The sequence below is a fragment of the Mytilus trossulus genome, chromosome 7 (genome assembly GCF_036588685.1).
Source record: "Mytilus trossulus isolate FHL-02 chromosome 7, PNRI_Mtr1.1.1.hap1, whole genome shotgun sequence".
Lineage (NCBI taxonomy): Eukaryota > Metazoa > Mollusca > Bivalvia > Mytilida > Mytilidae > Mytilus > Mytilus trossulus.
In genome coordinates, this window is record NC_086379.1 from 10,766,465 (window position 1) to 10,794,245 (window position 27,781).

Sequence of the window (27,781 nt, forward strand, 5' to 3'; positions counted from 1 at the left end):
TATAGATTATGATATGTCATGTAATAATTGCCTGATAATTTCACTAATGCATGCGTCTTAACCAGAGTATTTTTTTAAACGCAACTGTTGGCTATGGGCCTATTATGAAATGAGTAATGTACTAATTGCTGCCAACAAGGATAGCTTAGTATTATGTTTCTAAAAACCATGGATGTTGACCGAATCTTTTTCGTTAGCATTGCCGTGCGGAAAGATTATTCTTTCCTTTATCAGTCACGATCTTTTTTGTATTCTAATTACATTTTACTGTATCGAGTGTGATTTCGAGTCGGTCAAGTTTCAAATTTAAAAACGACGAGGCTTGGCGAGCGTTTATATACTTGTATTTGAAATTTAACTTGTCTAGACAGGAAAACTATTGTATTGCACGCTACAATGGTACTATTTGTTTCTCGTGTGATTTTATGTCTTTCCTTTTCAGTTGTTTAAAAAAGTGTGATCTTTCTATGTGACTTCATCGGATATGGTTGACTTTGGCAGTTTAGATTAAGACACCATGACAGCTAAGTCAGAGGCCAAAAACAAGTTTAATTGTCGTAATTGAATTTTGACTCTTGTTTGTTTGTCGGTTGTGGTGCACTGTATTGTAATGTTATGCGTCCAATGTATGGCAATTATGTATATATATATATAGTCAGATCAGAGAATTATTAAATGTTTTATAATGTCTCTGGTCATATGGATATCTTATGCAACTGGCAAGCAAGATTTTATTGTGGAAAGACATAGTGAGTGAGTGATTGAGTCACGGTCGGAAATGACAGTTTTTATGTCTGAATATAGCATCTGCCTTATAAATCATGCATATCAATTCAATTCAAAGTTGTATTGCCATATAAACTTTACAGTTTGTGACATATAACAACAACAATGTTGCTCTAAGGTACACAAACGAAAAATCGGGTTTTGCTTTAGCATACAAAATCAAAAGTAATGTGTTGTTCTAGCAAACGTGTCAAATTTTGAATTAGTTACCCGAAGATGTCCTTTTGTAATGTCTATATCTTTTAATATAGAAACTTCCGGAGTGCATATGCCTTTAAGATGTATATTGAATAGATGTTGTTTGTAATGTAAATTTGTGAGAAACGTCTAGTCATGTAAACCTTCTAATATAATATGTCGCGGCATCTGTCACGAACAGTTACTTGTCAAAATGTGTTCATTAAATATGCATCGAACATGTATTTCTAAAACATTAATTTTTAAGACACCATCTGTTCTCATTCGTGCAAGTCTTTCAAAACGAACATGCATACATTTTAGGAAATAGTAGAAAGTGTTCGCTATGTTTTCACCTTCTATATTTAATAATGAAATGCCAAAAACAAGAAGACCAAATTATTAGCAAATATGACAAATAAACGAGTATTCAGATTTATTTCATTAGTTAAATTATTTAAACAGATACAAATTTCCTATTATACGTATCGCGTTTCCCCATCTGACTCCTTCTCTGTTTTAAGTATCATTTTTTGTTCCATCTGACTCCTTCTTTATCTCATGTTACGTATCCAGAATTGCGGACGAGCAACACTAGTCAACCCCCCCCCCCCCCCCCCCTCTTTCCTTATGTCACCTCATAAACAATCATTTTGAATAAATAGTATAACCTAAGTCTATTCTATAGCGGGAAATAAATATACACTAGTTGTTGTCAAAGCCTGTGAATACCAAAGCACACAACACATATACACTAACATCATTAAGCCCAAAATAATATAGATATGTTTTAAGATTTTGATTGAAATGACAATCGCATAAAAGTGAAAATGTTACTAAACGATCGTAACATATTTTTTTCTGAAACAATCAAAAATGTAACATTGACCGAAAGTAACTTTGAATGTTTAACATCACAAAAATAGCTATAACATTTCGTTTTTCTTGTTGTCTATGAAGCAAACTGTCTCAGTAGGTGGTTATACGTTAAAACTTTAGTAACTTATAACTTGTCAAACATTGGTATACTTGTTCGGATATAAATTAACAATATGTAATGTAAACAGAACTGATTCATCCTTCATTATTTCTTTTCCAAACTACGTATACTCTCTAATTGATAAGAATTATCAATATAAAAAAAAATGACTCATAACACAACAACGATATAGAATAAACAAATGCATCTATTTTTGATAAATTGAAAATCAAAATAATTTGAAATTATTAGATATTCGGAATAGAAAAATATATATTTTTTTCGTATAGATATCGTAAAATATCAGCCGCTCGACACGATGTGTCGCTGCACTCACCGTCGTTAAAAAGGTTAACATTGTGGCTCGCGGCTGATATTTTACAATATCAATGTGTGGAAAACCCAGATAATCTATTCTTGTCGTTCTGTCTTTTGCTAGAAGGAAAAAGAGAAGAGAAGATAGACAGAACAATGGTAAAAGAAAAAGATAAGGACAAAAAGCATTCCACAATACTTGTTAATCCCGAAGTATGTTATACGTGACATTTCACAGTGGATACAAAAACAGATGCTGAATCGCATGGCACTAGTACTACCCAGTTTCTGAAGTGCTTAAAATTGTATGAGTCTTCAGTTTTAAAGTAATTTTGAAAAAACATATTTTGGCAGAATAGATTGTAACTAGTTTATGCAATGGAATGTTTTATTTAATAACTACCGTCTTCTTTGGTTCCAATCCTTTAAATTCCTACAAATCAAGTGTACATATTAAATACAACTATATCATAATAATTATTCAATATAATGGAACGTATAGGAACACTCTTAACATATCCATCTTAGATTTCTTTAAATGTATCAATCTGTACATGTACGTGTAAATTCTTAATACGAAAGTATAGTTGAGTGTGTAATAAAAAAAATATAGATTCTTCAAAAAATTGATGCGAGTGAAATTCATGTCAAGGCTTCGTGTTGAAAGCCGTGCTTCAACCTATAACTGTAAAGAGGTGGTAGGGGTTGGGGGATACCTATTTGTGTTAACCTGTTATGGCCCTTTTGAAGGTGTTGTTAGCTGTTATCTTAGAACAATTAAAGCTGTTAACTGTTTGCAACCCACTTTGTTAATTGTTATCTGCCTTTTTGAATTTTTTGTCAACTGTTTTTTGGCCAAAAGCGAGGTGTTGTTAACCTGTTAACGGACCATCTAATTTCATAATTTTGAATATTGGAGACTTATAAAAGTATGAAAATAAGATGATAATCAGTATAATAAAATTAGAAATTACCTTCTGATATTAACAACTGTTCAACAGCTGATTTTGCTGTGTCTAATGAAGACCGATTGCTCTCCATTGCTACTCTGAATTTGTCTAATGCGTCTTCTGAAGAAGAAAAATAAGATTATAACCAAGAGTTAGCTAGTATATTCCATTACCATTCTTGATCTCTAAAACAAAACAAAAATGTTAAATTCAAAAGTATCTGAGCATGAAATTGAGAATGGAAATGGGGAATGTGTCAAAGAGACAACGACCGACCAAAGAGCAAACAAAAGCCGAAGGCCACCAATTATATGAACGTAATCCATGTATGATTATGTCTCATATAAAATTAACATTACCTGTAGAACTCGTTTATCTACAATATTTGTAAGGTTGTTAAAATTATATATAAATATACTAAATAAATAAATGATTTGGAAAATACGTTGAAGGTATAAAAAGTCATGAGAATTCCGAATGCAATAAGGTTCTATCCGGGCACTCTGGTTCTAAACCCTGGTTCCATCTGGGTTGTTTGGTTCTGAACCTTGGTTCTTTGGTTCGAAACCATGGTAACTGGTTCAACATCCGGGTTGTTTGGTTATAGCAACCCGAATTCCTGGTTCCATCTGGGTTCTTTTCTAGATTATTCTAATGTTCCCGTTGAACTTGAAGAAGATAACCACAAGTATCCGAATAAAAAGGTAAAGTAGGTCAAAGACGCTAAAATTGTTTTATAACATTAAACATTTCAGGATCGACGGTTAAAGAAGCTGTAAGGTATTTATTTTCTCATTCTAATGATTAGGAAACTAGATAAAAATAAAGCATCGTTTAGATTTTAAAAATAAATCGAAATGGTTAATTATATCGAACATTATTTTATTTAATTCAGTCGTTCTGTTTTTATTTATTTCCTTTAATATTTCTAGACGTTTTAAAACAACAAAATTTGGAGACCTGTCGTTCAATTGGCCAACGATATATGCATCTAGCCACTTCACCAGTTGACGAATTGCATATATATTTAAATGCACATTTAAAGTTCGAATGCATTTTATTTAATAGCCGCTTTGTAATAATATCAGATTTGATAGAAATACGTGTGAAGTATATAATATGTAACAAATCGTTTTGTTCAAAACGGAATCTTAAAAGACATTTAAAAAGAAAGTGATGATCAATTTAAGTTTAATTGAAAAATAAGTTATAAAATATAACAATAAATTTGTCAAATTTGATACTACTTGTGAAATATTATTAAGGCATGCATATAATCATTATAGGCCAAAAAGAATCACTTCAAAATGAAGATTGAATATTTTTATAATAAAATTGTGTGTGTGTGTGTATTAATGACAGTGCTGGTGGAATGCGTAGCACCAGCACACTAGTCAGAACTTCTGTGTTGGTACCATAGAAAAGGAACATAAACTGCGGAGTTACTCTAGTCCGTTCGTCCCGAACGTAAAAAAAAAAAGGGTTCCGTTGTTTTAACTTTAGTGGCCTCAACCAAATACTACAAAACTTATACACAAAATAAAAAGAAGATGTGTCATAAGTGCCAATAAGAACACTCCAAAAAAGACTAAATGATACAGAAATTAACAGCTATAAGTCACCCTACGGCCTTCGACAATGAGCAAAGTCCGTACTGCATAGTCAGTTATAAAAAGCACTGAGAAAGAAACGGACAAATTATGTACAAAAAATGAACAAAAACAAATATGTAACACATAAACAAACGACAATTCATGAATTAGAGTCTCCTGACTTGGGACAGGTACATACAAACAGAATGCGGCGGATTAAACATGCTAGCAGGATCCCCACCTTTCACCTCATGTGGCATGAGCGCCAAAGAAGAACTCTCCACAAGAGACCAGGTAGCACAGAAATTAACAACTATATGTCACCATACGGCTTTCAACAATGAGCAAATAGGTATAGAAGATGTTGTATGAGTGCCAATGAGACAAATCTCTATATCCAAATAACAATTTATAAAAGTAAACCATTATAGGTCAATGTACGGCCTTCATACGGAGCCTTTGCTCTCACCGAATCACAAGCTATAAAGGTCCCCAAAACTACTAGTGTAAAACAATTCAATGGAGAAAACCAACGGTCTAATCTAAATAAAAAAACGAGAAACGAGAAAAACGTATAAATTACACAAACAAACGATAACTACTGTACATCAGATTCCTGACTTAGGACAGGTGCAAACATTTGCAGCTGGATGAAACATTATTATAACATCACAACATAGAAAAAAACACGATAAAACGAAATTCAAACGAGGAAAGCAATGGACAAATGTATAGGCCACTGACTTGCGACTGGCACATGCATACTAAATATAGGGTGGGGTTGAACATGTTAGCGGGGTCTTCACCATCTCCCTAACCTAGCTGGGACAATGGTTATTTCCACATACAAAAAAAATGAATTTGAAATTTGGTAGCGTCACTTTTACCGTTCAACAGTTATCATGTTCCTTTAAAAACATAGAAAATGCTGAATTAGCGTTTTCGTTCTTTTAAATAAGTTTGACTCAATCAAATTTTATAAACCTTATACGTAATGCGTATTACCCCATAACACGCTCTATCAAGTTCGATATTTGGTGGTGTTACTGTTCAAGAGTTATTAGATATAAGAAGTTGGTACTACTAGTACTAATGATACAGATATCAACACGTAGACTAAAGATAGGAAAGATCATGCTTAATCTGTTGTTTCTGTTCTTTAACTTTAGTTGCCTCAACCAAATGTTTTGAAACTTATACACAATGCTTATGGTCAATTAACAGTCAAAATTACGTGAACCCTGTTTCTATATGTGGAGTTTACTTGTGTTTTCTTTTCACAAGCAGGGGCATCTATGGCCCATAGACATATTGTACATTTATTTCAGTAAACGGTTTATTTACTTCCTTTGGCTTCTACTTCTATTAGAATTAACTTGCATATTTTTTTAGGATTGCGGTGCAGTTTGATAACAGACAGTGAGTGACCAGCATAAAAAAGTGTTTCACTAGATTGAGCTCTTTGTCTAAGTGTACTTTAAAGGTTCTTCGCACTGAGTTCAGTTTATTGACATGCGTATACCTTCATGTGATTTTTAAGATGCTTAAACAGACTATCCATATCAACATGTCCATCAAATGAAATCCAAGGTAAAATGATTGAACCATTTTGAATTATCAATCTATCACAACTTGCAGTACATGGTGCTACTAGAGCAGTAAATATTCTTTCTAATTTTCACAGCAATAAAAAGATTTAGTTTTCATTTGATCAAAACATTCTTCATATCAAAAATTGAGAATAGAAATGTGAAATGTGTTTAAGAGACAGTAACATGACAAAAAAAGCAAAAAGCAGTCAAAGGTCACCAATGGGTTTTTAACAAAGTGAGAAAATCCCTCGCCCGGCGGCGGACTTCAAAATGTGTACTAGTTCAAACTCCAATACATAAAACCGATCTTATAATTAAAAATATACAAATATAACTAAATATTTAATAAAAATATAAAAATATTAGATATGAGTGCAATCAGAAGATTCTCCATATACTTCAAACATAATATACAAGTTGTACAATGAGGGCAAAGGTCAAGATCATATAAAGTTTCTCGTGCCACAAGACATCTTATGACAATACATCTTCATGCTACATATTCAGAAGCAAGCTAGGTCAATTTAGAATTATATTTCTAGGTCAGGGTAATATACAAAGGAACACACTGTATACATCATGATGATACACCCACACTGCATAGGTCAAGAGTCAAAAAGTCATAGTCTGGTCAGGAGTTCCATGCCAAAAAAAACCCACAAAGCAGTCCTGCACGAAATTTCATAACGTATCAATGTCTCATAGCATGATGCACTACACATGCCGAATACAGCAAACATAGGTCAGGGACAGAAACAGAAGACATGTATCTAAACTCAATAGAACAGTACTTGTATTTCAGGTCACTATATGCAAGTGCCTTCAACATAGAACATAAACTCTCGCAACAATTCAAAGTTAAAACGTCTTTCACAAAAGTTTGAGCAGGATTTTTTGCAACGATTACCTTACCACTGTTAATCGAAAATCGGATCTTAAAACTAGGGTTTACAATTAATTTCTAACCTTACCATGTGATATCACTATGGTAAACTGATAGAAACACTTGATGCAGTCATGAAATTGAATATTTGCAAAAGTACGAAGAGAACAATACAAGACAGAGTAAGAAACAAATGAAAGTAATTATACATACGAACTTTTTATCACAATGCACAAACAAGAAACCGTAGTTTTCATTCATTTTATTCATTTAAAATGTACGCTCTCGTTAAACAATGGAAATTAACGCTGTATATTTATATAAACGATCAATCTTGTAAAATAAAAATAAAATACCTATATAATCTCTCAGACTCTCCAGTTCGCTTGCTATCTGTGGAGCTTCAATGCTGGATACTATAACACTTTCCGGTATGTTTACGTACAGTTTGGATTGCTCAAGCCATTCTACTTTGAAACTTGTAAATTGGGTTTGAATTTTTTCCAGTTCACTGTTGTGGCTTTTTATATCTGAGACTAAATAATCTATACTTCTATTCAGTTTTCTCAAAGGCATTTCAATCCCTGAATTTCTGCTTCGAGAGTCTGAAAAAAAAATACATAAAGATTGTCAAAAAAGGATTTTAAATCTGATTAGATTAAAGAAATTTAAAATAGAAGCCGGGTCTGTCTACACGAATTGTCAACTCAAACAACGGCGACATAACACAGTACTTTTAAGCCTAAAATATGCTTAATATGAAAATATGCTAAATACGAAAATATGTTTAATATGAAAATATGCTTAATATGAATATATAAGTATAATATATGCTTCATATGAAAATATGCTTAATATGAAAATATGCATGTCAAAGATATGTCAAATTTACTTTTCATTCATTATTTTGTACATAAACCTGGGGTGTATCGTAAGATTCGTCCTAAGTCATAGATAAGAACCATTTTAGGATGGACTTAGGATCGACTTAGGACACTATCAAGTTGTGTCTCAAAGCCATCTCAGACACATCTTATGTTAGGACGTCCTAAACATATCCTATGTGCGAACAATGTGATAAATCCTAAGCTATGAGAGCTTCGAGAACACTACTTAAGACAAAGACTTGTCATAAGATGGTCTTAGGACACGTCCTAAGCCTAAGATAACTTCGAGAACACCACCCATGCCATTAGTTTTCTTGTTTGAACTATTTCACATTTAATTTCATGGCCTTTAATAGCTGAAAATGCGGAATGGGTTTTGTTCCTCGCTGAAGACCGTAAGGGTGGCCTATAGCTGTATCATTTGGTCTGTGGTGTAGAAATACCTCATTTTTATCGCATCTTCTTATTTTTATATAGATAATTATAAACAATAAACTTTAAGGAGACCTCAACCGATCAACACATTAAAGAGAAACTGTCTTCACAAGCAAAGGTATTTTAAAAGAATATTAAGTTAAAATACATACCTTCGAGAAAGGGGGATAATCTACTGATCAATACATCGTGGTTCACTGAATTTCTCCTCAACAGTTGAACTTCTGCAAAAAAAATTTAGTTTTATTAAATTGGTTAGAACATATGGCAAGCCGTTTTACAATTTATTCGAATTTCAAGATATCACCTATAATATATAAGATATCTTCTTTGTGTATCAGATATCTTATATATTATATCATGTAAGATATCTTTAATGATTTATTATATATCTCATAAAGTGTATAAGATATCTTATATGATTTCATCTTTATAAGATATCTTATATATTATATTACAAGTATTATGTAAGATATCTTTATTGTTATATGATATATCTCATAAAGTTTATAAGATATCTCCTAAAGTTTAAAAGATATCTTATAAGCATATTTTATATGAGATATCTTATTTACTTTATAAGATATATCACATAATTCAGAAGATATCTTATAAAGAAAATTAAATGAGAATAGCTTATAAACTATATCAAATATCTTATAAAAAATATATAACTATATAAGATATAGTTTCATGAGATATTTGAAGTAAGAATAAATATCTAAACGGCTTGCCATAAGAACATATTCATTTTTTGAAACAAACGATGTAAATAATAAGGTAAACAATAAAAAAAATGCAAAAATATAAATGTTGCATGACTTATTTTACAAGATTTATGTCATTACTATAAAAATTAAATCTGATAAATAAATTATAATTTCAAGTTTGAATGAAAGACTTAAGATTTGATTATTTAAAAGTAAACCTACGTTTCCCCAATTTGTTGTTGAATCTGTATCTTTCGAATACAACGTAAGAAACAATAAAGCACATAAACACCAATAGTACATCCATGAAGTTCAAACCAATCTGAAAAGAATTGATAAAGTTATAGCAGCAAACTCTAAGGCGTCAGATATCATGAAAGAAATTAAACATAGAACAAATATACAATCTTCCATTCTCAATTTTATATATGGTATGTCAAAGTCACTATGGCGTTTTCTTACATAAAGGAATAAGAAAAATACCATGCACATTAAGGCGAATTTGTTACAGAAAAACTGGTTTTAGTTTTAGGTTTTGGTTTAAAACTGGTTTTGATTGGTTTTGGTTTAGGTTTCAAAACTGGTTTTGGTTGAGATATTTTTCAACAAATGTAAAGTTTATCTAAAAAACATGATGTCAAAACTACTTGGGCATCACGGTTGGTCTCTTCTGTACATCTCTAGAATGTCTTTTGGTAAAGAATCCAAAAAAAATGAATTTGGACCTCTTCTGAAGATATTCTACACAAAATCAATAAAATAACAATTTTGTTATGTTCGATGACATGAAACTGAGACAGGTGCCTGGGGCAAGTGCCTGGGACAAGTGCCTGTGAAAATGGCTGATCAAAAACTGAGGTCATCTTTTTTTTTCAAGTAACCGAAGTGATTTTTTTTTGTATAAAGCAAAGATATCAAAAAGTTCTCAAAATCATTTTTGTCTGATGGTCCGAAAGAAAATCTTTTAGTCCTAACTATTATTTCTTATACAAAAATTTGATGGTCAAAACTTTTTCACTACGACTTTTCAAAGTCTTTTATTGTATATGAATGTATATGTAAGGATACAACGTACAGCAGACGCTTCAGTCTGGGGAACAATATTTATTGCAGTACCACTTGCAGCTAGCTTTGAACAAACTTCTAATAGTTGCAAATACTTTTAGTTGTATGCTTTGAGTATTGCCTTAATGTTAGTTGGTCGGTTTCTTTTCTTTTTGTACTGCCACACTACTGTTTCAGCTTTAGGGAGGATTGAGTGCTTTGTACATGTTTAAACCCGCCTCATTCTGTATGCATGTGCCAATCCAAAGTCAGGAACCTGTAAGTCAGTGGTTGTCGTTTGTTACTGTGTTCGTTCGCTTTATTTTGTACATTAATTAGGCTTTTAGTTTTCTCATTTGAATGGTTTTACATTTGTGATTTCTGATTCTTTTATAGCCGACTATATGTGGTATGAGCTTTGCTTATTGTTGAGGGCTATATGATGACCTATGCTGTTTCATTTGGTCTCTTTAAAGACTTGTCTCATTGGCAAACATACCACATCTTCGTTATAATATCAACCCCTGCCATATTCTTTATGAACCTGTTTAGTGGTAGTCGTTGGTTATGTCTCAACTCACATTTGATATTTTGTAAATTGTTTTGTTTTGTATAGTTAGGCCGTTAGTTTTTTTCATTTGAATGTTTCCTTTTCATGTCCTTTTATAGACGACTTTAAAGTATCTGGTTTTCGTCATTGTCGAAGGCCTTAAGGTTGCCTATAATTGCTTACATCCACTTCATATTTGGTTAGCTGCCTCATTAGCAATAATATCACATCTCTTGATTCTTACATTATATACCAGACTTTTAATCTCGTGTTTTCCTGAACATGCATGAAATATTTGTCACTGGGCGTCAAAAATTAGCATAAAAAAACTTGTGTTGAATAATCCTTGACGCTGCAGAGAGAAAGGTGTATTTTTGCTTAGAATTTAGACATAAAAATAAAAAAATATTTTAATAATTATTGGTAAAATACTGACAGACACACCCAGTCAAATTATAACAATCTCTGTTTAAAAGAGATTTGCACACTGTATACCAATATCAATGAATTATCAAAGGTGGTTCACCATACCTAATCACAATTAACTTCAACATGGTACCTGTCAAATGTTTCAGTGTTCATACCAATTCGAGAATGGAGCCAATTCTTTTTTTTTTATTTCAAAATGAGTTGTGCTTATCTTAATGCAACAACATAAATACCAAAAATCACTGAGTTAGAAATGACGACTTAATCACAAATTTTAACAATTCTAACAATTTCATAAGCTTTTGTTCTCATAGGCTTTTTCATTTTTTTTCAGTTATGAATTCTAGTAATGCTTACACTTATTTATCTGATTATTATCTCATAAACATTAATCGTCATCTCATTATTTTCCAATTTACAACAAATAAAAATTAACAATTTAAAACTTTTTTAATTGTCAATGTTTACAAGAAAGTAACTGCCAGACTGAGAAAAATAGCAATAACAGAAACAAATAAATGACAAAACAAATGCATATAGTGTTCAGAATTAACATTAATTATCTATATAAAACTATGTGAAGTTAAAAAACACCAAACACAAAAAGGTGATACTAGTACATTAGTATTGAAAATCCACTAAAAAGATCAATTTGACCATAGAATCTGCATAAAAATTTTTGCGACCACTACACTGTATCAACATTGCCGCCATTGTAAACCCTAAACCGAAACCACAAACCACCCTTGGACATGGTTTGAATAGTTTCTGGAACCAGTTTGGGTTTGAGAATAACAAACGGCAAACCAGTTTAGGTTCGAAACTAGTTTCAAACTGGTTCTCATTAACAAATGGAAAGTTTAACAAACTAAAACTGGTTTTGCACTAACAAATACGCCTTAAGTTTATTAAGCAACTCAACAAAAAGGTCGAACTAGAAATAATAAAAAAATCTAGTCATATGAAACGAGTGACTGGTGTAAAATAATATTTATCCAATTCTTGAACAAATGCATGTATATACATGTATCATAAACTTAGTCTTCTATCCATGATTTTATCATTTTCCCCGTAAAAATATCGTATAATTGACATTGTTTTCTCTCTCCGTCTGCTATGAAGTGAAAATATGGCTGCTCATTAATTGTCGTGATTTGAAGCCGTAGTTTACCGAGTGTCACCTTATAGTAAACAATCAACAAAGAAGCAAAGATATTGAGGACGTGTATAGCATCAGCATGCACAATCAAATGATATAATAGTTTATTTCTGTGACAGATCCATGCGTATTGCGATCACTGCATGTGTACGAGTGAGGTCACGCTAAGGTCACTTTGAATACTGAAAATATGTCGGCGAATTGCTTCCTGAAAGCAAGCAATTAATAAAAAGTAAAACTTCTTATAAATGTGGACAAACGAAAGAATTTTCTTCAGAAAAAGTACATGTACATAAGTTTAATAATGACAAATATCCATTTTGATATAAAAACATATATATGCATCATTTTCTTTTTTTAATTTGAGGTTCGTGACTTTAATAAGAGCGTATATAAATTCACTGAGAAAAACTATTCCATACTTATTTTGACTGCATGTCATATGGAATTCAAGTTTTATCGGACACTATATATGTAATAGACAATACATGTACTTATCATAGTCATCTTACCTTGTTTGTACCATCCTTTTGGAGATCACGTGCTGTGACAATGCTGTATGACTGGATCTTTAGCCTGAAACCAAGAGACTGTCAATTAGGACTTACTTCGATGTTTTAGGTTGGTTTATATTCTATTGCAAAAATTAACTTATAAACGATAAAATATCAGTTCAAAAAGATCCTCTTCAAAGTGTCGGACTGATTAGTTTACTTTTAAAACTCATCTTGCATTTCCACGAGACAACCGAGAAACACATATATATATAACAACTGAAAGAGTATCTTTTTTTAATCGACAAAAATATGCTAGAGCAAGCAAAATTAGAAATAGATCCTTTTAAAAGAAATATTGACTTACCTTGAGGTAGTATTTTTATTGATGACAGTCAGTTGTATTAGAACACACAACAGAATTAGGAAGCTTTTCATCATCTTTAAATCGTGGTATCTCTCTGACAAACACAGAATAAGACTGGTTGCTGCTAGGAACGTTAACGTCACAATCAGAAAATTTTTCGAGACGCCATCTGAGAATACAAAGTTAACCAATGAAAACGTTACGTTAACATTGTATTTCGGTACCTCAAAATATCAATATGCAATTGTGTATTTCAGACAGACGGACGGACGAACAGACGAACGAACAGACGGACGCACAGACTAGAAAACATAATGCCCATAAATGGGACATAAAAAACGAACTTGTATAATCACATATATGAATTCTGCGCTAAAGTACGTCCATTATACATTTTTTATTTTTCCAAATTCAATAATGAATAAGGAAATAGTTCATTATTATCTATTCGATGAATAATGAATAATGAAATAGCCATACTTCGGTATTCAAATTGAAAAGTGAATAATGAAATAGAATCATATTTTTTTTAATTTGACACTATTACTGAATTCGTCAATTTGGTGTCATGTAACAAATATTCAAATAAATATCAGACAAAAAAAATCAAAAGAATTTTTGAAATGAGTAGGTCCGGTAAGACCCCTTTTTGGCCCCAAAATATAGCAGTTTTACAAATTTGTTATAATGTAAACTTTTAGTTATTTATTGGACAGTAGAATGCTTCTGTTACATAAATATGGTTTAAAAATATAGCAGTTTTACAAATTTGTTATAATGTAAACTTTTAGTTATTTATTGGACAGTAGAATGCTTCTGTTACATAAATATGGTTTTTTTTTGGCAATACAATGCATATATATCGAGTACTAGCACCATTAAGTCACGCTTAATTACTGAAATCTTCACAATTCTATCATTTTTGTTAAATTTTAGACGGTTTTCGTGTAACTGATTCAAATCGAATAGACACTTAAATGTTTAAAAAGAGATCAAAATCTTTCGTCAGATGAACCTGAAATTTGAGGCCAAAATCGGTCCTTACCGGTCGACCTTCTCCTTTTAAACTTTGTTTATTTTTCCAGTTTCGGAGGATAAAGCTGATGGATTCCCTAACTATGTTTAATAGAAATTTATGGACGACGGCTTAAATTAATACCATAAATATATAAAAATTAAAAATACTCTACGTTTTCTTTTTTTTAATTTTCACTGGACCTTTGCTATTGCTCATCCCTTGATTGTAGATATAACGTGCCGCCGGATTGTACAGCAATGACCATTAGAGTGGTTACAGCATTCGTTAACTTAGAAGACATGTCTTTGAAAAGCAATACTTCGTGTGAACCTATGACAGGGTCTTTAAATAATCCAATGCGAAAAAAACATGATTACAAAATTAAAAGTATTACCCCTGCTAACATGAAAAGTGTAGGTTTCAGCTCGAGCGTACCCAGTGAAGACATTTTTTCAGTTTAAATATTAGAGGTACAGAAAATCAGATCATTTTGTCTTTTTCCATCTAGTTATTTGTGTCTGATTTTTTTTTGCTTTTCTATACTTTATTCTGCATGACATAAAACTTTAACTCTATGTTCTAAAACAATTGTAACGTGTGCATTACATGTGCTTCAATATGAAATTATGAAGTAAACGTCACCGTGAGAAACAACAAACAGACACATGTTTGACGGTAAACCAGATATTTGCGAGATTTCCTCACGGAACAAAGGAAGAAAGACCATTCACAATATGCCTTTCATTTGTTTTTTTTTTCCCTCTTAAAATTACATTTAAACTTTCTAATTTAGAGTTTATTAGATACAAATATTCCCTTGTAGGAACCCCCCCCCCTTTTTCTCTCCCTTTTTTTCTTAGTTACTATCACTGAAATCTACCGTTTAGCTTTTGTCATATATATGCAGCTCGTTACATATTCAAAAATTTAAGCTATAGTTATTTTGATTTTACCGTTTTCGATCATTGAACGTTTAGGTTGAAGTTAATTCATCAAATGGAATAACCGAATGGAAATATAGACAATAGACAATAGACAATATTTTATTGGCACAAATGCATTTACAATAAATGGTAATGACCGAATGGATAAACAATTTGCTATACATGGTAGTAAAATACAAACAATTATATATATATATATATGAACGTAGTTTTCAATTTAGACTCGTATATATATATATATACATATATATGTGAATAAACGATTAAAGGTATAATGAAAATCTATTACAATAGATTACTTCTTGCATTTAAACAATTTGTTACGAAAGAGGAAGATAATTTTAGTGCCGTATAAGATGTATTATTAAGTATAAGATTTATTTTATTTTTATCGCACAATGTGGTTACACTTTTCCCTGTAATTTTGAACATTTTTAATACAAAAGTCTCTCTAATACTGGAGTAACTGCTGCAGTGTAGCAACATGTTCTGTTCATTTTCAATTTCGCCACGTTTACTGATTTCACAAATTCTCTGATCTCTGGGCATTTTTAAATATCTTCCTCTTTCAATGGCAAGGTTATGAGCACTAACTCTTAATTAACATAATGATGATCGATCTGATCTATTTTTTAAAGCATCAACATAACCTGCCCGTTCACTCATTTTGTAAACACTCTGGAAAAGTTATAGTAGTCTCAGATTTAGGGGATGCTGAAATATTTGCGTGCCAAGTTGTTCCTGAAAAATATAGTCTTTGTTTTATAAAACCAAACAGGGGTTTAATAGTAAGGTTATCATTTTTTTGACAAATAAGATAAACCTAAGTTTTGAATAATAGTATTTAACCTTTTAACCCATGGGTTTCTTTTTTTTTGTAGCATTATATATGATACCGTTTTAGCTAAGGTTTTTCAGAAAGCTAATGCTTGTTTTAATGTGATCCGGTATCAGTATAAAATTCGGGATACAGAAGATTTTTTTTTATATTTTTTTGTTATTTTAAGGAAACTATTGCTAATATCACGAAGAAACATCAAATTTCAAATTATTTACGATTTTTTTATAGTTTTATTTGAATAGAAAAAAGTTTGTTTAGATTTGTTTACGCTTTTTAACAAGTCCCACAATGCATTGCTGAAATATTTTTCAAAATGGAGCACATAGTTGAATTTCCTATGAAATAGCATCACAGTATCCAGGGAAACAACATCTTTCTTGTATGATTGCATACGATCAGCCTCAAAAAATTTAAAGATCTACATATGAGTGTACATTTTCACTGGTTTTTATAATTTTAAATCCGCCGAATCTGATCAAAATATCGTGTAAACATGTCGCAAAAAAAAGGGGGGACTAAATTCTTCGTTACATGTTAGCATTTGCAAAATTTTCTCGATTAATCTTTTGTAGGCTTTTAATAACAAATGTTATCAACGACAGAATGGAACAAAAGACAGAACAATCTTTAGTACTTTATAAGCGGAACACGATACATTTTGAATGACAAAATTTGAGTTAATTTATTGCTTTTTCTATAATTTTTGAAGTGATGTATCTGTAAGGGTATTTCGTAGCTACCTATTCTGGCTTTTATACAACAGAAGTGAAGGCGCTGTCTATTTATTGATGTTTTGTGAGAGCAGCTTTAAAGCTAGTCCGAGAATTCTCAGACGTCCAACGGCTGTTTTGCCAGACAAGCTGGGGCTGTGGGACATCAAAAGTAGATATTTGCCCACCCAAAATAGATGCGCTGCTTCGTCGCTTCTTGTGCCGACTGACGGCCTTAGAATTATATAAATCGGGCATCAATCTGTTCATTTTTCATTTAGTTGTCCCACGGCCCAAGCTTTCAGGCAAAACAGCCGTTGGACGTCAGAGTAATCTTGGACTACTTTAAAGCTCTCTACACTTGTTGCACGAACAATAGTGTCTTCTAGATAGCTAGTATAGTTCCAATTTACTATTGTGGACACAAATAATGAATTTGAATGTTGCAGTGTTTTACTAGTAGGAATGTCAAAACACATTGTAATGATTGTATTGTTCCTCACTTGTTTTTCAACTATGTTTGTAGCTTGATAGTTGTCAAACTTTTAAGCTGTGATGTTTTCGTCTTCGTCTTGCTGATTTGAGGAAGTCGTCTGGATCAATAGCAAAAACCAGCACCTCAACCACCTTGTACAAAAATATAAGCTTTTGGCTCTTGCGTCTCAATTGTAGTTCCTGCAGCTCTAATTTTGTAAGGCCAAAAAAAAAATATATGTCTGTATCCTGCTGCCAAGGCGAACAAATCAGGGTCAGTAGGTCGGGATTTTTTTAAATTTTTTTTTTATTATTATTTTTTCACTCACTGTCAGATTTGCAGTCGGTTAAATGTCATGTTTGGTAAGGGTCCTGTACCCCAAAATGATTTAATCCCTTTAAAGAAGCTTTTAATAATCCTGCCATCTTAATTGTAGCACTTTGTGCTGGGAGCAGCCATATTTTGTTTGGGCATAGTAAGATACGGATCTGGATTGGACCGGAAACGATTTTTCCAGACCGGAAATGATATTTTTCCGGACTGGAAACGATATTTTTCCGGACTGGAAACGATATTTTTCCGGATTTGAATAAAAAGATCTAGGGTCAGGGGTTTGAGTCAGGGTTGGTGGAGAAACAGGAAACAGACATATATTTTTTTTTGGCCTAAGCATGTTTGTTATGCAGCCATCTACTCTAGTTCTGTAATCATTGGTAATCGCCTGTTATAAAGCGTGCTACTTTTCTTTGAATTCGTTCTAGCTTGTTTGAGTCTGCAATACTGTGATAATAAAAACAATGAGACAAATCTCCATCCAAGTAATACTTTATAAAAGTAAACCATTATTATTATAGGTCAAGGTACTCAGGGTTCTCACTAAAGACTTGGCTCAAGGCGAACAGCAAGCTATAAAGGTCCCTGAAAATTACTAGTGTTAAACCATTCAAACGGGGAAAACCCCAGTCTAATCTATATACAGAAGAGAAACACGTATGAAATACATAATCAGACAACAACTACTGTACAACAGATTCTTGTCTTAGGACAAGTTCAAACATTTGCAACGGGATTAAACGTTTTAAAATTACCAAGCCTTCTCCCTTTTCTGAAACAAAAGTATAACATCACATGATCATGAACATAGAAAGAAAGATGAACTATAAAATATCAATCAGATAGGCTTAATTCAAACAATTGCACACATAAGTGTCCTTGGTGCATGTTTTTTAGTCTGGATGTGATTTTTTTTTTATTTGAAAGTTGTTTTTGTTTGTTTTGCAGAGTTAGAAAGATTAGAAAACAAGAATGGCTGTTTATTTTGACCATCGGTTAAAGACCGATGCTCAGGGGATTAATACTGATGTATCATGGTATAGTGGTTCTCCTCATCTGGCTGTTAATACTTACAGTGATGCTTCAGGTGGTGCTGTCCATCTGTATATGGAAGAGGTAAATCATAAAATAAAAAATTGAATAACTTGCAATGGGTCATCAACATTGCAAGAAAATCTACAACTAGAATGAGGCTACAACTGGCCCCTAAACAAGACTTCTTTTTCAGATTTGGTATTTAAACTTGCCAGGAAAAAACATTGCAAATTATTTATTATTCACATAGTGTTAAAAACAACAGAAGAAAACAATCATAAGATGATTGAGGTTTGATGTATTTATACTCTGCTCTATGGTCGGGTTGTTCTCTCTTTGACGCATTCCCCATTTCCATTTTATTACATACATTCATGTATATACCTGCGTGCAAAATATTGTTATCCTCAGATTTCTAGTATATTGTAATCTAGCATAAATCATGTGTTTAATTTCAGTATAAACGCTGTTACATTAATATTGCAAAATCATTTTCTCAGAATTATTTGTTTACATAAAAAGTCATGTCATTTTATACATTGTAATATATTTGTTATACTTTTTTCTCAAATCAGGGAGAACAGTTACTTAATGTTGCGCTTCAGAGAAGTTGTCAAGCCACATCCAGTGCATGGCATCCTAACAAAAAGATCATAGCAGTTGGCTGGGATAATGGAGAACTACTTATTTGGAATAGTGCTGATGGAGAATTGTTTGAGGGATTACCTCTACATAAAACCCCCATTACTGTGCTGGAATGGAGTAGTAATGGTACTCGCTTGACTTCTGGAGATAAGGTATGGATGGGGAAGAGTATAGTATAATTGTAACAGAATTTTCACATTACTAAACCGTTGCATTTTATCTTACATATCCGAAATATCTAGGCTATTGGTTTAAAATGTTGACTTATTTCTTTAATATGAAGTGCATGGAAGCAAACTGATGTGGTAGTTTCAGTGTGTGTTGCATTTTAACGTTGAGTCGTTTGTGTTTTCTCTTATTTTTGAGATATTGAAATAAGACGTGGCACGGTACTTGTCTATCCCAAATTCATGTATTTGGTTTTCATGTTATATTTATTATTCTCGTGGTGTTTTGTCTGATGCTTGGTCTGTTTCTGTGTGTGTTACGTTTCGGTGTTATGTCTTTGTTCTCTTATATTTAATTCGTTTCCCTCGGTTTTAGTTTGTTACCTCGATTTAGTTTTTTTGTCCATGGATTTATGAGTTTTGAACAGCAGTATACTACTGTTGCCTTTAATCTTCATATGGAGGTCATACATGTATGTAATCATAGTAAAGCTAAAAGGGGAAAATATGTGGCTTTGACATTTATAGGTAATGAATATTGAGCTTGATATATTATCTGTTTATAGTCAGGAGTAGTTATGGTATGGAAAGCTGACAGTAAAGGTAGATTGCAACAGAATCCCCTCCACCAACATCATGTTCAGGAACCATTAAACAAGATCTTATGTAAACCAATACCACCACAAGATCCAGCCACGTAAGTAACATTTACATCACACCATATTTTTTTTTTGATAATTTATACTTGGTTTAGATTATTTACATTATAAGAAGTAATTGGTTCTTTTGTTCATGGCCATGCTATACATGTATATTTATAGTCTTTGTAAGTCTTGTATTATTTTAATTTTAGTTTCTTGTGTACAATTTGGAAATTAGTATGGTGTTCATTATCACTGAACTAGTATATATTTGTTTAGGGGCCAGCTGAAGGACGCCTCCGGGTGCGGGAATTTCTCGCTACATTGAAGACCTGTTGGTGACCTTCTGCTGTTGTGTTTTTTTATTTGGTCGGGTTGTTGTCTCTTTGACACATTCCCCATTTCCATTCTCAATTTTATATTTATAGATAACAATTCTGTCTAAACATATGGCATATCTACGGTTTAGCTGTTCTTATGTTTTAGTTTGTCAAGTGTTTGTAGGTATTTTTTGAGACATAGATTCTCATACTGTTTCCCTTCCTTCTTACATTACCATAATTGCAACAATTCTTCATCGGGCATTGTAAACACTAAATCTTTCTCATAACTTTGAAGGAAAAAAAATAGAAAGTTAGGCTGGGATAATTTACATTAGAAAGTAATTTAAATATGAAAAAACAAATTTCTGTAAGACTTTTCATAAAAATGAAAGAAATTTAAACATGTTGAATTAAGAGAAGATATAAATGAAAATTGTATATATTATTTTAATGTTTGTTTTAATATTATTTGCTATAACCTAAAATGAGGAATCTATTCCAAATGTATTTATTTGATTTTACAGAGATATAAGTCAGCTAGCCAAGGCTGCAGTCAGTGGTTATTTGCTATAACCTATAATGAGGAATCTATTCCAAATGTATTTATTTGATTTTACAGAGATATAAGTCAGCTAGCCAAGGCTGCAGTCAGTGGTTATTTGCTATAACCTATAATGAGGAATCTATTCCAAATGTATTTATTTGATTTTACAGAGATATAAGTCAGCTAGCCAAGGCTGCAGTCAGTGGTTATTTGCTATAACCTATAATGAGGAATCTATTCCAAATGTATTTATTTGATTTTACAGAGATATAAGTCAGCTAGCCAAGGCTGCAGTCAGTGGTTATTTGCTATAACCTATAATGAGGAATCTATTCCAAATGTATTTATTTGATTTTACAGAGATATAAGTCAGCTAGCCAAGGCTGCAGTCAGTGGTTATTTGCTATAACCTATAATGAGGAATCTATTCCAAATGTATTTATTTGATTTTACAGAGATATAAGTCAGCTAGCCAAGGCTGCAGTCAGTGGTTATTTGCTATAACCTATAATGAGGAATCTATTCCAATTGTATTTATTTGATTTTACAGAGATATAAGTCAGCTAGCCAAGGCTGCAGTCAGTGGTGATGAGAGTGCTTTGGATATGTTCAACTGGAAGAAGAGCGGAAAAAGTAATAGTATTAAAATGGGAGGCTCTCCCTTTGGTTCCTCAGAAAGTATGACATTCTACTTAGGTGGTGCTTCAGGTAATATAACATCATTTGTTTAAATATTACAATTATCATGATTATAGTGAAACCTTCCCCTTTTGGTAAAAGAAAAAAGAATAAGCATAAGTTGTATAACCCAATTAGGTGATAATTTTTACTTGTAACATGTAAAAAATTAATTTAATAGATTTCTGAACAATGAAAGAATGTCTAAATGCCTCATGACATACATTTTGACATAAAACAAGAAAACGGATTTTTTTTCAGCAGATTGAAAAATGATATTATCCCATTGCATTGTTAATTTAAATAGTTGGTGGAGTTTCCTGTAACTCAATCTTTAGTGTTCAATATGCAGTGTTATTTGGACTTCTTTATCTTTTCATCTAACATCTTTTTTTTGCCATTAATTTTGATTGTCCCCTTTGTATTCCCAAATTATTTTGTAGTTTTTATATCTTTTCAGAAATGAAGACAGTGATATTTAAAAATTATGTATTTTTTAGGTGGTGTTTATTTTGTTGGAGAATCTGGACAGTGTACACAGATATTCACAGCTGATGGACCTATATTAAAACTTTTGTTTTATGAAGAGAAGAATGTCTTAATCACTGTTACAGAGAATCTGATTCTAACACAACATGCAATTCTACCAGAAGGGGATGCAAAAGAAATACTTAAAGTATGATGTAGTTGTTATAAAATGAAGAAACTACATTTGAATTAACTTTGTAAAATATTCAACAAAAATTTTCATATTTTACATGTTTTTTTGTACTCCCCATCTCAATAGAGAAAATTAACGAAAATTCTTAAATATTAGAGCATTTTCCCGTTGGTCCAAGGACACAGTTATCGTCCTTTGGTTTTCGTTGTCTACGAATATAGTCCCTAGTGTAAACAGTGTATAACTTGCATGTTTTATTTAATACACTTTCCCAATTTATTTATTTATATTAAATGCATGAAATATTAAGAAGGGGGATGTAATTACATGTCAAAAAAATTTGGGTGCTGAAACTTTATGTTAAGTAGTGAATTGGTCCAGTTCTAAAAGGTCAAATTTTATCACGTCTGAAGCTGTTGAACTGAATTTTACACCACCTTAACACAGAATTGTCAATATTTTGAGTTAGAGCTGGGAGAAGTTTCTATAATTTTGATATTATTTGTCTCACTGGTAGTACACTACACTGTAAAAATATTTTTGAGAAAGAGCAGGTGCGATTTTTTTAATTTGAATTTATTGTCTAAAAGAAATGCACTACGAAATAACTGTGTTCTCGGGCCTAAGAGATGGATTCCTGAAATCTAGATTCTGTACTTTGGGAACTTTCCTGAATGATTTGCTGGTTTCAATTTGTCAAACTCAATAAAGTAAAGGATTTACATCTTTGGTTTACAGAAATTCTGTTAAAAAGTGTCATTTTGGCATTCTACGGCTCTAATAAGCATTTTAAAGCAGTTTACATTTTATGCCTAAGAGGCATGCAGACTTTCTATCTGACAGCTTTTTTGATTCTGACATTTGTGTTTCTATGCTTAAATCAAATTAAATTAACCATTTGTGAACTCAGAATAAAGTTAAAAGTAGATTATCACAGAAAAAAGTGCAGCATATTTTGTATTCATGGCCCTGGTTAAACGGCCTAATTGATGTATGTAAAATGTGAAGCGCTTTGTACATCAAATCTGTAGTCCATCACAAATATTTCACTAAATCTGTAAAAAAAGTATTTAACTATATTCAGTACACCTTACTCCTTTAAAGGCTACCATTTGTTTTTTCCTGTATGATAGTAAGTGGTCAAAATTTATGCCTATTGAGACTAAAACTAAATGCAAGTTTTCCATCGAAAAGTGAAAAAACAGGCCGTCAGACCATATTGTTTTTTGTATCATAACACCTTAGCATAGAAATGAACAAAACGTAACACATTTTCACTTTTGATAGCTTCTGTGTGCATTTTTATATGTCAATATGGACTACCGCCTACATTGACTCTAAATAATTCTCAGTACTACATGCTCCAAGACCATTTTATACTCATGTGGTATACTTTTTGTAACTTTTCTATACATTTAAAGTACATTTAATATATATGAAAGAATAATTTAAGCTTAAAAAACTTCAAAAACTTCAAATTGGCTGAGAAAAATGCATATTTATATAAGGCTTCCCTGAATTGGAAAATCTCTATTTTCAGGCATAGGCGCATATAAATTTGACTTTGGAATAAATACAATACATCTGATAAATAAAATGAGTATGCAGATGCTTTTAATACTTAATGTCTAATATTTAAGAGCATTTAAAAGCAAATTTTTGCAAAATTTCAAGTTTTTAGGCCAAAATCTTGACAGTTGAAGATATTTAATTTATACGTCAAAAATAAACATCCAAATGTCAATACTAAAATGACCATAGTTTCTGTTATATATGACATATGGCCATGAAACTTGGCAAACTATCTTATTATTGCCTGAGCTTAGGTTATGCAAAGTTTTATAAAGATTGGTCAAGTCTTTCTGTCCTATTAGGTCCAAGGACACAGTTATCGTCCTTTGGTTTTCGTTGTCTACGAATATAGTCCCTAGTGTAAACAGTGTATAACTTGCATGTTTTATTTAATACACTTTCCCAATTTATTTATTTATATTAAATGCATGAAATATTAAGAAGGGGGATGTAATTACATGTCAAAAAAATTTGGGTGCTGAAACTTTATGTTAAGTAGTGAATTGGTCCAGTTCTAAAAGGTCAAATTTTATCACGTCTGAAGCTGTCGAACTGAATTTTACACCCCCTTAACACAGAATTGTCAATATTTTGAGTTAGAGCTGGGAGAAGTTTCTATAATTTTGATATTATTTGTCTCACTGGTAGTACACTACACTGTAAAAATATTTTTGAGAAAGAGCAGGTGCGGTTTTTTTAATTTGAATTTATTGTCTAAAAGAAATGCACTTAAGAATTGAATGTTTCTTTTTGTAAATTTATTGGGGTGTAAAAGCGGTGACCGAAGTACATTTTGTATGAAGCACGGAAGCGCTTCATTCTAAAAATGTGCGCACGGTCAACGCTTTTACAACCCTATAAAGTTACAAAGAGAAGCATTCAATACTTATAATTACATTTTTTATCTATGATCATAAAAACACGAATTTTATGTATTTTTTTAATTTAATTCACCTGTGCACTTTATTGTTGGACCACGTGTTATCATGAATGAAAAGTTGTATTGAGCAATGCAACTGCTTACGGAATAACGCGTGATGTGCAGTTAGCTAATCAGAATAAAGTATTATAATGAAACATACATCTTATGTAATTATTACGAAATAACTGTGTTCTCGGGCCACAATAGGGAAACTTGTAAAAATGTGTTTTAAAAATGAAGTCATCCATATCATTAACAATATCCAATTTATTTCACATCTGACTGTCATTTAATTTTATAGCTAAATTATTACAAATATACAACAATAATTATTATAAAACCATATGTAAGCTATTTTAGTTAAGTTTTGCCATTATGAATCAAATATATGAACTCCTTGATATTCCTGTTCCAAAATTATGACTTTGCTAGTATCTTTTTTAACCCGAATAATTCAGTCGTTATATTCTGCTGATCTACGAAGGCTACATTAACGCCTGAACGTCTTCCTTGATCAAGACCGTCAACGGGAAAATTCAAACCGCTATGCAATATGGGAATTTAGATTTAAATTGGCAGCTAAGGAAGGAGGAGTTCCAGATGTTGATTGATGTTAAATGATGTTAACTGATGTTAACTGATGTTAATTAATGTTAATTAATTATTATCGGATTTGTGTTAATTGAACACACGTTTTTGGTAAGACAATTACTAGACAGATGCGCAGACTCATTAGTCTGATCGCCGCCGATTGGCTCTCTCTCACAGAGAGCAGGCGACGCGGCCAATGATCACAAGGAGTTCAAGCCCTTGTGTGGGAGAACATCGGACACAGAAAGGGCTTCAATTATTCGAGTTAGTATCTTTTTGTGATGTAAAATTGACTGGATTAGTTTTGTCTTTTAGGTGAAGATGTCTGGCAAGGGAGATAACCCAACAGTTATATGGGCTGGGAAAGGCATACTGGCAACAGCTACTGGTGAAGGAGCAGTCAGGTAGGTTTATTATAAAAAACAATATCTGTCCTTGAAAAAAAGGAAATAGATAATCCTCTTTACAGATATAATAAAAATTTAGATTTCTAAATTATGTATGCCTATTCACTTTGTAATACAACGTTTACAACTATTCAAAATGAAATATTGATGGTATTCTTTTTGACATCATAAAAAACCCTTAAGGAAAGGCAATGCCAATGTCATAAAGAAGGCAATATACAGTCTCTGGTTGTATATCACAAATGAATATATGGTCAATGCAATTTGATTGCACAAATAGCATATTTGCAGTATAAATCAGGATTTCCCATTAATCAAAGGTTAAAATATTGATATTTTCTGAAAGCTACCAATGAAATGAAGAACTTAGTACCAAAGTATTAGAGCCTGATACTTCATGATTAATACTTATTGTTTATTGTTATTAAGTTTTTGAATAGTATTGAATAAGCAAATCATTTTAAATTCCATTAGTTAAATGTGTATTACAATATCTTTTCAGAATGTGGGATTTAGATAATGAAGATAATTACATCTTATCACTAGATGGACACAACAGCTATGATCCAAATGAAAATGTTATGTGTATTTCATATAGTCAGGAGAAAGGTGTGTTGTATATATTTTATGTGTACAAACATTTTTTGATTTTACTGTAATTTAAATTAATATAAGTAATCGTTCTTGTTGTATGTACACTTTTGGAAAAGATGTTGAGTACATTAAAAAATTAAGCATCAGTCAAGAGAAAAAAAATGATTAGAAACTATAAAATAAAAACAAAGAATTTGAAAATAAGCTGAAATAACCCCAAAATATCCTTTTAAGATAAATGCATTTTACACACAAAAAAGGTAAAAAACACTAGGTTCCTTCAAAATGTTGATGCAGAAACAGCAGAACACACGGGCTATGAAGTTTAAAGAACATCTGGCATTATTTATAATGAGATATTGATAGTAACTTATTTACAAAAAAGATTTACAAACTGTCAAAGGCATTACTCGCATATGTACATGTGTTGCTTAACCATACATAGTTTCAATTGATAATGTTTCTACATTGATCTAGTCCTATGGTGAGAAAATAGTTTCATTTTGATGAGGAAATCATTTGTAATTATAGGAATGCTGGCTGGAGGTACTAATATGGGTGACATAGCCTTATGGAAATGGTCGCCACCTATTGGTGGAAAGAAAGTTGAGGGGGAACAAAAGTGGAAGTTACAGGCACCAGCAACTGTAGAAGGTTCTATAAGACAAGTAGAGGTAAACAAAATCAATGAGTAAATATTTATTCTGTGACATAGTTGGAATGTAATGACATCTTATAGAATTTGCTGGATTTCTAAAACAATACTTCATTTTTGCGTAGATATTAAAACAGTTATCATTGAATTTAAATATCTATAATGCTGGTCATCAATATAATGCACCAGTCCGAGGCATTTAATGACAATACCACAGTCTCTTATTCTTTGCTATTTATAATTTTGCTGAAGAACTAAGATAGTTCAAGTCTTGATAAAAATTGTAAACTTTATATCCTGTATATAGTTATCAAAGTTACCAGGATAATGATTTAATATGCCAGTCATTTTTGTGAACACTTAATTCATGATTGTATAAAAGTGGTGGTTTTTGTTACTAACCTTCTTGGGTAGGCTCAAAGCTTAAATTCTTGAAATCCAAATGACACACACATGTTTGTAATTGAACAAGTTGATTTAACATCCTCTATGATGTTTCAGTGGGGATCCAGCAAGAACCTCCTAGCAGTAAACACAATAGCCAATGTATTTATGTTGAGTGAACATACCATGAGTTCTGGCTATAAAGATCAGGTAAGAGTTACCTTTCTTAGTAAAGATTAGTAAATCTATGTGACTTAATTTTGTTACATATTATTTTATTTTGCTTACTTTT

The 27,781-nt window shown here is 31.8% G+C and overlaps 2 protein-coding genes across 4 annotated transcripts in view; one reads left to right on the plus strand and one right to left on the minus strand.

The window, feature by feature from the left end:
- Positions 1–2,529: 2,529 nt before the first annotated feature.
- On the minus strand, positions 2,530–13,571 carry LOC134726815 (uncharacterized). The gene is made up of 6 exons (XM_063591225.1): positions 13,350–13,571; positions 9,529–9,628; positions 8,749–8,820; positions 7,631–7,879; positions 3,232–3,327; positions 2,530–2,690 (listed from the first exon to the last, which is right to left on the minus strand). The coding sequence occupies exons 2-6, from the start codon at positions 9,611–9,613 to the stop codon at positions 2,683–2,685; spliced, it is 510 nt and encodes a 169-aa protein (XP_063447295.1). The 5' UTR covers positions 9,614–9,628; positions 13,350–13,571; the 3' UTR covers positions 2,530–2,682.
- Positions 13,572–16,438: 2,867 nt separating this feature from the next.
- The window catches only part of LOC134724623 (intraflagellar transport protein 140 homolog), a 56,025-nt gene continuing 44,682 nt past the window's right edge, over positions 16,439–27,781 (plus strand). For 2 of the 3 annotated variants that reach the window (XM_063587758.1, XM_063587760.1), the window contains exons 1-10: positions 16,439–16,531; positions 18,619–18,786; positions 19,281–19,502; positions 20,084–20,214; positions 21,576–21,733; positions 22,204–22,379; positions 25,765–25,853; positions 26,359–26,465; positions 26,982–27,124; positions 27,607–27,699. In XM_063587758.1, coding sequence (XP_063443828.1) covers positions 18,643–18,786; positions 19,281–19,502; positions 20,084–20,214; positions 21,576–21,733; positions 22,204–22,379; positions 25,765–25,853; positions 26,359–26,465; positions 26,982–27,124; positions 27,607–27,699 — 1,263 coding nt within the window. In that variant the 5' untranslated portion in view covers positions 16,439–16,531; positions 18,619–18,642. Of the gene's footprint in view, positions 16,583–18,618; positions 18,787–19,280; positions 19,503–20,083; positions 20,215–21,575; positions 21,734–22,203; positions 22,380–25,764; positions 25,854–26,358; positions 26,466–26,981; positions 27,125–27,606; positions 27,700–27,781 lie in introns of all 3 variants that reach the window. The other variant, XM_063587759.1, reaches the window with a different exon arrangement.